The following is a 12,382-nucleotide window of genomic DNA, read 5'->3' as shown; positions in this document are numbered from 1 at the left end:
AAAAGTCCATTTCGTAAATGTCCATTCATATCTTGCTGTGTTGTTAACGCAGAAGCAACACTGGCAGCTACACTGTTTATAGTGCCAGCACTTGCAGCAGCTTGAGTGACAGCGACGGCGGCAGCAGCCACAGCCGCGGCCACCGCTATTGAAACGGCAACAATAGCTGCAGTGATGCCAAAATCACGTCTCCTCCTAGGTAGAACAGGAAAAGGAAAGATGTGCAGAAACATCCATGGGCATGATTAAAATAGAAGGCAGACGAATGATCACCGCCCTCTCCGCACTCTGGGCCCAGCAGGCAGAGAGGGCGCAGGTCTCCGCTGAACAGTTCAACACAGTTGCATTTCCTGCATTACTGGAGAGGACAAGAAAGAAGGGAGGGGACAAACAGACAGCAGCAGACAAACTCTCCGACCCATTATTCTGGACACTAACGGATTGTTCAAAGGTACTGTTTGCAGAATAAGTGCCATTATATAATTTCACCTCACCCTGGCCCACCAGGGCAAAAGGGCACCAGTCCAGACATGAACAATTATTACATACACAAATATCCTAACAAAGTCTCACATAATCATACAAACTAGCCCGAGCTTTCCAGGGTCTGATAGCTTCCTAACACCACTTATTAGCATTTTCAAATGCAAGCTGTTTAACTATCAGTAGGGAGGCATCAGTGTTCCCTAGAATCCGCCAGCTGCAGTCATCAGTTTTGCTAGGAACTCCGCATATGGTTCTGTCGACCCTTGCATGACCTTTGTTAATTGAATGTCGGCTCCTCCACTATCTCCTATTGCCTTATTCCAATTGGCACTATCGACCTGACCCTGCTCCAGAAACCACTTACTAGTGATACTAAGGGTCTCTACAAATCTTTTAAGAATTTTTCTTACTAAGAGGAACCCCAAACTATTTTAGGAGAGCTTCCAGGGAAATAACTAACCGCCCCTTGGACATTGAATTGCCCATGATTCCCAGCTACCTACCCTTACTTGCCAGCTCACCATAGCTGGTCCTTCAGCGGTTCCTTCGTTCTTTTTTGTGCCCCACGTTGGGCGCCACCTGTCCCGACCCACGGGATTCGTAGGCACGAAAAGAGAAGGGCTGAGGATGAAATGAGGGGCTTGAGACAACTTGATGCTAGCGCATGCTTCTTTATTTTTCCTTTTCCTTCTCTTACTTTTCCATGTCTTTCTTTTCCCTGTCTTTCTTAATTCCCTGGCCTTCTCTCTGCTCCTCTCGCAGCACTCTCCTCTCTCGTGGGTCTCCTCTTAAATCTCTCTTCTCTCTCTCTCTCTCCCCCGCGTTCTCCTCTTATATCCCGGTAGCTCCTCCCCCCGTACCTCCCAGTCTCATGTGATTTACAGGAAAACCCTGTGGTTCTCCGAAAGCGAAACGGTAAAGCGAAACTTAACTCATGGCACACATACGCAACACGGGACATGCTCTGGACGGCTCCGGACAAGAAATGAACCTATGGGTGTGTGAGAACCGAGCAGAGAGGGAAAAGGGCTTCTTACGATGGAAGGAAGAGCTGGATCCTTCCCCAGTGGAACTGACAGACTGGAATGAGCTACAGGGCAACTGAGTTAGAGCTCCTCATGCCATCAAGGAAGAGGAATTCCAAACAGTTGACTGTCCTAAATATTTTAACACGAGTATCAGAGTACAGGAAAGAAAGGTGGGAAAATATTTTTAACTATTTGGGTAAGAGCTTCTCAAGCATGATAAAAAAGCTCAGAACCTTAAAAGAAAACACTATCGTAAAAAATTTCCCATCTGTATGGTATTTTTTTAAAGACTCCAATCAAAGAAGAAAACATTTTTAAATAGGAAACGTATTTCTCAGCACATGTGTGATCCCTGGCCCGACTTGAGCGCTCCCAGATAAGTAGTGTGGAGGCCCCCAAGAGAATAGGCCAAACATGGCGGCTCACCTGGTGGACCGGAGCGCCGGACGGGGCTCCCACAGCGGCATGTCAGATCCTTCTACTTCCCACCACACGGGCCCTGGGCCTGCCCTTGGCCACAGCTGTGCCCTGCTGCCCAGCTCGCCTGCTGCAGATGCCTGTCCCTGGCTTCTGGGAGAGCAGTGGACACGGACACAGCTTCCATGCATGGACACTGACCATCGGCCAACCACCAACGCAAGTTGACTGGCATAGGTGACCACATAAGCAAACACCAGATGAATGACGTCACCGCATGGAAAAATGGTCACGCTTCTGAGCGTAAGTAACGTCACCAGATAACATAGACAGCAGAGTGAAAAGGCCAGATTTGCAGGTCAGACTGGCCAGTAACAGAAAGAGGCCTTCCAAATAATCCACCCTCCCAACACCTCACCGCCTGCTGCTCACACTGCCGCTCAGGGCAAGCACCAATGGTTATCAGTGCTCTGCTTGGCAAAGATGTCCTTGCTAAATGATAAAGAATGTGAGAGGGGATGGGGCCTCCCTGGTGGCGCAGCGGTTGAGCACTGGGTTGCAAAGCTGCCCGTCCCCAGCCACTGAGTGAGGAGCCCACATGGTACGCAGACCTCTCCTGCCGACCACTGCTCCCTCAGCAGTGTACCTAGTCAGTCTGCCTGCTCTGTTCCCCACTCTGGCTGTGGTGAATTCTCTCAGCCTCCCACGCTTCTTGAAACTGTACCCAGTGCTTGTATAAATAAATAAATAAATCTTTAAAAAAAAAAAAAAAGAATGTGAGAGGGAAGGAAAAGAAAACACGGCATTAAAAGCTTATTAAAAATGAATAAGACAATCGCTAGAATTAAATAGACTATGAGCAGGGAATTGAACAATCAACATAAAAAGGTTAATTTTAAATGGATAGGAAATAGGAAAAAAAAAAAAAAACTTCCATCTCCCTAACATTAGAAATATTCATCAAACAGAAAAAAAAAACATTGCTGGCATCTGACCACTGAAGAGTGACGGGTGGCGTGGAAGCCATGGCAGCTCTGGAACATGATTTGACAAAACATGCACATTCTCTGCCCCAAGATTTCTCAACTTCCCAGAATGTTTTGGGATGACACCTGAGCCCAGCATCCAACAGAGAAAACCCAGACCCTCCCAGGAACCCAAGGACAGAGGCGGTGCTGATAACATTCTTTTTAAGCCATATTTATGCGGGATTATAAGATGGGGATATTTTTGTGCTAAAGTTTAAGTAAGTGGATTATTTCAAATCGCATTCATGTCTAAGTCCAATCCTCGCAAGAGACAGCACTCGGTCAGCGGCTGGCCTGTGAGTCTCTGGAGTGCCTGTTTCTCTTCTCCATGCCTCCCCTGGGTTTCCATAATAAAAATTTGCTGATGTAAAAATCAGAAAAAAACCAACACACCTTAGATTCCTTAGACAGTCCACATTTCAGATATCAACAGGGTTGACTCCCCACCAAGGGGCTCGATTCTGACTTCAAATGCTAAACTGTCAATCTATCCAACCACAAATTTTGCACACAGAAGCCAGCTCAGCCTCCTCTCTCTCCTCCTGCCCACTGCACGCAGTCGAGCCTGCTGCCGGCTTCCTCCAGGCGCATGTCCACACTCTGAATCACAAACCCCCGGGCCCAGAACAGTGCTGTTTTACTCCATGTCCTTATGTTCTCACGGCAAGGAGGTGAAGCAATGGATTCCCAACCAGACCCCTGTGCGTGTGGAGGGACCCCTATCTGTGTGGGTTTCCTCTGGGGACCACTCCTCTACATACCGAGAAGGTCCAGTTTCTATTGTCCTGCTGGAGTGAGTGTGGGTGAGTATGACGTCCCCGGGAGGGAGGATGTCCTGGCCAGGGTGGGTCCTGCCTTGACCCTGACCACCCTCCACTCTGAGCTAAGACAAGAGGGCCGGGAATGAATGCATGAGCGAATGAGTGAATGAATGAGTGAACACAGGTGACAGCTCCACCTGAAGAGCGTTGGGTCTTGACCAAGGAGTAAGGCAATCTTTCTGTGCTCAGAAAGTTGCCGTAGAACTTGACACTCCTTTGTGTCAATTAGCCTGTGATCAACCTGCTTTCACTTAAACTCCGCGTTTCCAAGAACCTATCGTGAGTTAAGGGCTTCCTGAGCTTTTCTTTCACATGGCTGCTCCCTGGTCATTAAGCCCCTTTCAGAGTCACTCAGCAAACCTTTGCAGAGCTCTGCTCAGGCCAGCTTTGGGCTGGGTGGGCGGTGGACAGAGGCTCCTGAGGTGTCTGGATACAGGGGTCAGCCAGGAAGCGACCCCCAGTCCAGCCCTCCCCCCACAGGCATGGGGTCATCTCCAGGCAGCCTCCTGTGTCCTCCCAAACTGTGACACACATGAATGCAGCCTCACCACACTGGGCCCACACTGACTGCCTGTGCCTGCTGGGAGCCTCCTCCCCACCTCTCAGCCTGTCCAGAGATCTCCCAGAGCTGTGGCCACCGAGACATGCCCGCCTGCTCTGCAGGGCTGGAACCGCCACACATACACTGTAATGCTTCTAAATGGGGCACTGAAGCAACTGTATAGCTCCCAGCTCACAAACAGCTGAAAGTTTCCGGGCTACGCAGGAGCGTGCGTGGAGGGATGGGGCGAGGGCAGGTCTCTGGGCCGGAGGATCCCACCTGCTTCCCTTGGGCTCACTGGGTACCCAGCATCGCTGTGTAAGTTAGGAAGAGGACCCGGGGGCATAGCAGGGGCAGTCTGCCTGCAGACTGCAAACAGCTGTGCTGGTGTCCCGGGAGGGGACAGTGTGGGCCAGTGTGGACGGGGCCCGTCCCCATCTGAGGGAAAGCCTGGGGCAGGCCCCAGACCAGGCCTGGCTGCGCACAACTGGGACTGCACGTAGCTCCCTGCACTGTGGAGGGCAGTGCCTGGCCTGCAGTGAGGCCTGCTCTTTCTCAGGGCTGAGGGAGTCGCCACCTTTCGAATGGAATGCAGTCACACCACCCGGGGCTGTTTTCTGAAGTCAGAAAGGTGCGCAGAGCACAGTGCCCTCACTCAGGCCTTTCTGTCAGCAGAGCACAGTGCCCTCACTCAGGCCTTTCTGTCAGCCGTGGCACAGAGCCCTGACCCCAGCTGCCTCGAGCTCAGTGAGTCTGCGGCAGGGTAGAAGGCTGGCTGGTGGCACCTCAGTGGAAGCAACCAGGCCCACCCAGGGGCAGAGCATCCCAGGCAGGACCGCCTTGGGCAGTGGACACAGCCGTGAGCCCCAAGGTGGCTGGGACAGCAACAGGCCCCTCCTGGTGCCCGCAATGACCCAGGACTGCAGAGGCCGGCAGGAGCAGAGCTCTTGGGTTTGCTGCTGCTGGAATGAAGCCCCCCATCAGCATCTGCACAGGCCCCAACAAGCAGCCCTGGCTACCCATCCCCACACACATAGCACAGCCCCAGCCACACACTGTGCCTCCAGCAGCATGTGCTGCTCAGAACCTGGACAGACCACATCCACCTCTGCTGACAGCATCTGCGGCTGTGGGCATCCCTGCCCCAGCCAGCGACCTACCACCCAGGCCTATACACGAGGAGTAGATTCTTCACACACAAAATAGTGTTTGTAGCCCAGAAACAAAGCACTGCTTGACACAGGGCCGCGCCACGGCTCTGGCCTCCTGCCCGTATTCTGCGGCTCCTCTCACCAGACAGAAGCCTCCCGAGACGAGAGCGAGTTCACACTCTGGGGCTGGTGACCCCCACACTCACTGGCGGAAGCGGTTGTAGCCAAAACAAATGCAAATGAATAGTGCACTGGTGTTGAGATGGTCAGAAAACTGGGGCTAACAAAGCCACAGAGAGAAACTCCCCGCGGGGCACCTCCTGGTGCAAGCTTGCGCTGGGGACGTGGGAGATGGACACACAGACGGGCTGGGCAGTTCCCACCCACTCTCCCCACCAGGAAGGCTGAAAGTCTTCATCTACCGCACACATCCACACAACATAAGTAAACCAATCACAAAACCCTCTTGGCAGAAAAGGAGATCAAGAAGTCTTAGCAGCTCAGTGCCAAGTTCAGATGTCCCCGGAGGAACAGGGTGACTCAGCAACCGGCCATCTGGCCCGTGTGCACAACAGCTGTAGCCACAGCGTGGAGCTGGCGGGGAAGAGCAAGCAGGACAGGGAGGTGGTCAGTGAAGCTGGGCGGCCAGAGGCGGTCCGTGTGGTTTGGTACTCACTGTTCTTCTTGTACATCAGAATCTCAAAGGAATTCATCTCGTAGTTCTCAAACGTCTGCCGCACCTTCTCGATGGTATCTTTGTCAGTCAGTTCCCCGTACATGAAGCTGCAGGGCCAAAGAGCTCGGTTAATGAGCAGGCGGCACAAGCCAAGTGGCACGTGTCTGGCATCTGCTTCGCCAGCAGCAGAGCACACACACACTGCACGTATGTGCATACATACTCACGCTGCTCATGTGTGCACACATCACACATACGTGTACACATACATACTGCACATGTGTGCACACACTGCACTGTGTGTACATACCCATTACATACGTGTGCACGCATACCTGTTCACACTGCATATGTGTGCATATATGCACTGCACGTGTGTGCACACACCACACTGTGTGCATACATACACACTCACACTACACGTGTGTATGCATACGTGTACACATGTGCATAATACAACACTGCACACGTGCACTCACTGTACATGTGTGTACACATATACACAGCGCATGAACACAAACACACTGTACAAACATGCCCACTCAGGTACACACACACACACACACTAAAACGTGCAATGAATCCTAAAAGGTTTACTGACTCAGCTAATCATCACTGAGTCCACTACTCCATCACTGTCCCACCCAAAACCAGCAGCTCAGGGACAGACACCCTAGGAACAGTAGGCTCAGCCGCGGGACCGGGCCCATGGCTCAGACTCAGTGCCTTTGCTGTGGGCCAGGAGCCCAGAGGCTGAGATAAGGTCAGAGACAGGCAAACCCGCCGAGAAAAGGAGGGAAAAGAACATTACAAGCAAGAGGCACTTGGGTGCAAAGGCAGAGGCGAGAGCTGAGGCCAGTCCTGGGAGCTGCCCCTGGTCAGTGGGAGCACAGAGAAGTGAGGGGCTGCTGGACAAGACATCGCAATGCCCCCGAGGACACATGAGGGGGCCAGGGTTGAAACAGAAGCCTCACAGGATTGGATCTGCATCTGCTGGGGCGCTGGCAAGTGACTTTGCAACACAACTCTTTCCTCTTCCGATTCCCAGCATAACAAACAGAAGGGTAGGCAAAACCGCAGGCATTTGCCAACCAAACAAGAAAAGGGTGCGACCTGGTGCTCTCAGGACCCAGCCGGGAGAGAAAGCTCAGCTAGGTCTGTGCAGCAATTTCTCCTTCCTTTCCCCAAAAATGGGGGTAGTCGTTGGGTCAGGAACAATGAAGATGATAAAATCATGCAAATTCTCACTTCTACATCTCCCTGCTGCCCAGGTTTGGGAAAAAGCAGACTACGCGGTACAAAAGCAGCACAGAGAGAGAGACAGAGATAGAGACAGAGAGAGGGGGAGACAGACAGACAGGTTAGCTGATCTGAAAAGCTCCTCCCTGCTGTTCCTGGCTGGGGTCAGGCACAGGGAAACAGCCAGGACTGGTCAACCTCTGGCCAGGTTGGCCAGCCAAGGGTGCACCCCAAGGACCCAGACTCCTAAGGGGCTGAGAAGTGACAGGAGCCAGAGGGTGCTGAGCCCGAACCTCAGGGCCCCACACCCTGCCCACAGGGCTGCTACCCACCTCCAGGGGCGCCTCGGAGGCCCTTTAAGAGGCCTTTCCCACAGTCCCCCTCTGTTGCACTCGCCCCCCAGAGGGCTACGCACACATGCTCTGTGGACGAAGGTGGCTGGAGGTTGCTACAGGGGCTGGGAGTATCTTTATTCTTTCAAGGGGAGGTAGGATTCATTTAATTTTGTGGGCTCCTGTCCCCCTTTTTCTGCTGAGCTATGTACTCATTAAAAGCAGCTAGCAGTTCTTTAGAATCTCCTCTCTGGCCAAGTCTAGCTTCACTCAGATGCTGCAGGTGGACACCTCCAGTGTGTGACCCCAGGGGGACATTCCACAAACACTGCAGCCCCCACCCACTGCCCAGCTACCTTCAGAAGAGAGCGTGCCTGGAAACCTCTGTAAATATGCTTCCGTAAAACCATTTTCATTATTCTGAGAAAAAAGTGTGTGTTGGGGGGTGGGGGGAGCTTTTCTAAGGCCATGGCCGAAGGAGCTGTGGTCAGTACCCCAAGTCTGAGTGAGGACACTGGGGTCAGTACCCCAAGTCTGTGCAAGAAGCCACACAGACCCTGGGACTGGAGAACAGTCCCAGGAATGAGGTCCTGTCTGCAGTTCCCTGGCTCTGTTTCCCAGGGTTCTACCTCCTAATCAACTTAATCATCTCAGAGGTCATTTCCTTTTCATTTAAGTGATTTAATCTCCTCGCTTTCACATAATTTTGCCTACAACCTCAGAAACCTTTGAGTTCCCACTGAATTCCCCAAGCTTTCCGTTCTCCCCGTACCCCCAACGGCAGGTTTCTCTGTGGTGGGGACCAAGTTTTAAGTTTGTTTTTTGTTTCCCAGCACAGTGCTTGGCCCAGAGACAGATTGCAGTAAATATTCCAGAATGAACATGATCCCCAGCCTGAGTCAACCATTTTTTTTTCAAAAGGCAGCAGGATGGATGGCCCCACAGCCACCCAGATGTGATACCTGCAGGTGCTGCTTTTCTGCATCACCTCCGCCCGGTGGTAGCCAGACAGCTTGCAAAACCCGTCATTGCTGTACACGATTGGCCAGTCCACGATCTGGGCATTCCCCAACACGAAATTGGTGTCTGTCAAAAAAAGAAGCAGAAGGTGTCAGCATCCCACGAGACTCAGTGAGGACAGCAACAAAGCCCACCGGGCTGGCGCTCGCTGCCCTGCAGACAGCCCCTCCACAGAGCCCAGCACCAGGGGAGGGATCAGAGCAAGCAGCTCGAGTTGAGAGCTACATGCTAACATGACTGAACCCCAAGAAGCTGGCAAGGGAAGCATGTACCCAACCCTGCAGCAAGCTGGCAACTCCACTGAGACAAACCCAAGCCCTGGGGCTACATCTCCAGGGAAGAACAGCGGATCCCTGATTCCCGAAAATTCCCATGATGCTTAGGAAAGACCCACATGAGCTCCTGGCTTCTCACCCCACAAGAAACTCAGAGCACTCACTTTCACAAAACTCAAACTGGAAAACAGCTCAGTGCTGGTTTTGTAGCAGCCGGTCCAGGGTGTCCAGGGCCACACCCCAGCAGCAGAGATCCCCCACACACACCTGGCCTGGAACTGCCTCCTACAGGCTGGAGTGTCTTCATGTTCCCGCTTTTACAGATGTGCATGTGGGGTTACATTGGGTGGGAAATTTGGTCTGGCTTACCAGGTTGTTTTGGGATCTGGGATTGTTCGTTTTTTCCATGTACATGAATGATGATTACTGCTTCCCTTGGGCCATATCCACTTACAAAAGCTTTCCTGGGAACCTCTACTTTCTGAGAGCGGGGGGTATCTGTATACTGATAGAACAGAGCAAGGGAGAACCCAGAAGAAATTTCTCCTGGGCTCCATTCAGCAGCTAAGCCTTATAGGTCTCTGGCCTAAAGCTACAAATGGGTTGGCTGACCCTGGTCAGCTTGTGTTATCATCATCAGAGGAGGAGGCCACGTGAGCAAGAGCCACTGACAAGGCGCACACTCTAGAGAGAGGCCTGCGCAGCAAGGCAGTCACCAGATGCCCCCACAGCAGGGCTATCAGAGCCCCAGCAAGACGCTCATAGGACAGAGCCTTTCTGTGGGCTCTGAGACCACCTGGAGTGGTGCGGGGGGCTCCCAGCAGCCACCACGCCCTCAGCCGCAGGAGCAAAGGCTGGTGCTGGGTCCTTCCACTTCTCACACAGCTAAGATCCCAAGTCTCACGCTTTTTGTGCCCAGGAAATTGATCTTTTCTTTACCAGACCTTAAATGACGCCAATAACTTCCAGCACTTAAAGCCTTTGCTGTCTCAGCCTGGCTCTATGTTCTCCATGGCAGCCGCCTGTTCCCCCTCAAAAAACAAGAAAGAAAAATATCCCCTTCCTTTGTAACAAGCGGTGGGGGAGGGGGGCGGGCGGCGTTTATTTATGGACACGCCACAGAGCAGGCAGAGGAGACCACGGTGCCCTTGCTTCCCTGCGAGTGGATGGTTCTGCACAACCACCAGCGCTCACAGCGTATGGGGCCGCCCCTGCCACCTGCGGAGGAGGAGGAGAGAAGGGAACTGAGGACAGTGAGCCACTGACAAGGAACACAGAGCACAACTTACATGAAGTTAATCCACAAAACTGCTAATTTTATAAACATGCTTTTAATGAAACTCGACAGCCTGTCCCTCCCCATCTCTCCCCAGACTCGTCAACACTTCTGCAGAGCCCAGGAGGCCAGAACCCAGGGAAGCCCAGCTCATGAGAGTGGCCCCTACACTCGAGGAGCTCCTAAGGACAAACCAAGGCAGGGAGCCGGAAAGAAGGCAGTTTGCTCTGTTGTAAGAGCTAAAACTTTCCTGGGAACCTTATATATGGATACTTTCAATAATTAATACTCTATGTTCTGACTATATATATATTTTTTTAAAGATTTATTTATTTATGCATACAGGAGCTGGGGCACAGACCAGAAATGTGGGGGGTGAGAGGATTCACCAGAGACAGAGTGGGGAACAGAACAGGCAGACTGACTGAAACACACTGCTGAGGGGAGCAGCAGGCAACACAGGAGAGGTCTGCTTCGCCATGTGGGTTGCTCTCTGGTCGGATGGACTGTCTGGACCTGCAACACCCAGGAAGGAAGAATGAGATTTAGAGACATGTCAACGCCTAAGCCGAAACAGTACAGTTGACAAAAAGGTGCCCACTGCAGAGTGACCGTGTGATGCCTGCTGTTAGTGACTGGAGGGCTGGAGGGAGGAGGGAACCTTCTTGCAGAGGACGCAGCAGGAGCAAAGGCCCAGCAGCGCAGAACACATGGCAGACGGGTGAAGACAGGCAAGGGCACTGGAATCTGGCAGAGAAGCTGCAGACCAGACTGGGGAGGGCCAAGAATATCTAAGATCTTCATGCTGGAGACAAAATAACCCTCGCGTGGGTCGTCTCTTCTTGAATAAACTTACACTTCTTAAACCCAGCAAGGAAGCCTTAAAAGAAATAAAAGACTTGGAAATTACTCCAAGTGTATTTGAAGTCTAGTCTGTTTAACTCTCTCCTGTTGACTCCTGAAATCGCAGTTAATTTCCCTCAGAAGACCAGGAGCAGGAGGGGAAACTGAATTTTTTCAAGGCTAATGCTCCAGTAAGACTATGTGGTAAGAGGCCAGAGAGCCAGTTTTCAATAAAGGTTGGACTGCATATGTTTATTTTCTTCCCTAAGTCCCACTAAAATAAAAGCCAATAATTAAAAAGGCAAAAATCCACCAAAAAAAGAGTAAAAAGTGACAATGGCAAAAGCAGAAATAATATAGGAGACAGAGGAAAACTTTTATCCCTAATATAGTCAAGGGATATTACATCCATAGAACAAGCACCAGATGCTGTTACAACAGAGAGAGAGAATAGAGCTGCTGTAGATACAAAGGAACAACTAAATATTCAGCACAAAAGTTGGAAGTAAAATAAAGTCCCACAGGGAGTAGAACAGAAAGATCAAGAGACAGAAATATTTTTAAATAAGAAGACACACAGGATGATCCAAGACAAACAAAATGTGTCCTAATGAGGAGAGAGAAGAATGGTGAAAGGTCAGAAGACTTTCTTTTTAATTTAAGGCAACCAGTTGTGAGGGTAAGTAAAGATATCTTCAGCTATACAAAAGCCTGGGAAATTGATTTCCCACATAGTCTTTCTCATAAAGTCACTTCAGGATGCATATCAGCAAAATGAGAGAGTAAAACAAAAAAAGAAGGGACCTGGGGGAAAGCGGCTGCAGGTATAGAGAGCGGAGGAGGAAGTTAACATTCAAAAGGGTTCGGTGAACAGAGGTTCCAGAAGGCGGTCCTGCAGGAGGCCAAGACCTGATGATTCTTGATAATTTGGAACAATACAAATGGCGAGTAAGGGCATAAAATGGGGGTCACCGAGAGGAAAGAGATTAGAAACAGCAAAGAAAACAAGAGCTGTGCAGGAAGGGAAACCAAGTCACTGCATCCCATGATTGCCATTGTGATGTAAGCACCTCCCGAATTTTTTAAATAAAAATATAGTCAGAACAGGGCCTCCCTGATGGTGCAAGGGGTTAAGCACTGCACTATGAAGCAATCCGCAGCCTCTGCAGCATGAGTTCAATCCCCGGCCAACCAGAGAGCAACCCACATGGCGAAGCAGACCTCTCCTGTGTTGCCCGCTGCTCCCCTC

The 12,382-nt window shown here is 51.3% G+C and overlaps 1 protein-coding gene across 1 annotated transcript in view; it reads right to left on the bottom strand.

Annotated features, from left to right (window-relative positions):
• KCNH1 (potassium voltage-gated channel subfamily H member 1) overlaps positions 1-12,382 on the bottom strand; it is a 144,127-nt gene that overhangs the window by 108,261 nt on the left and 23,484 nt on the right. The window contains exons 2-3 of the mRNA XM_054690683.1: positions 8,682-8,805; positions 6,149-6,255 (exon numbers count right to left, since the gene is read on the bottom strand). Coding sequence (XP_054546658.1) covers positions 6,149-6,255; positions 8,682-8,805 — 231 coding nt within the window. The remainder of the gene's footprint in view (positions 1-6,148; positions 6,256-8,681; positions 8,806-12,382) is intronic.

Source organism: Talpa occidentalis, unplaced genomic scaffold (assembly GCF_014898055.3).
Source record: "Talpa occidentalis isolate TD23 unplaced genomic scaffold, MPIMG_talOcc4v2.1 talOcc4.8, whole genome shotgun sequence".
In the NCBI taxonomy this organism is placed as follows: Eukaryota; Metazoa; Chordata; class Mammalia; order Eulipotyphla; family Talpidae; genus Talpa; species Talpa occidentalis.
The sequence above is the reverse complement of the archived record's forward strand: the minus strand, read 5'-3'. Positions and strand labels throughout refer to the sequence as shown.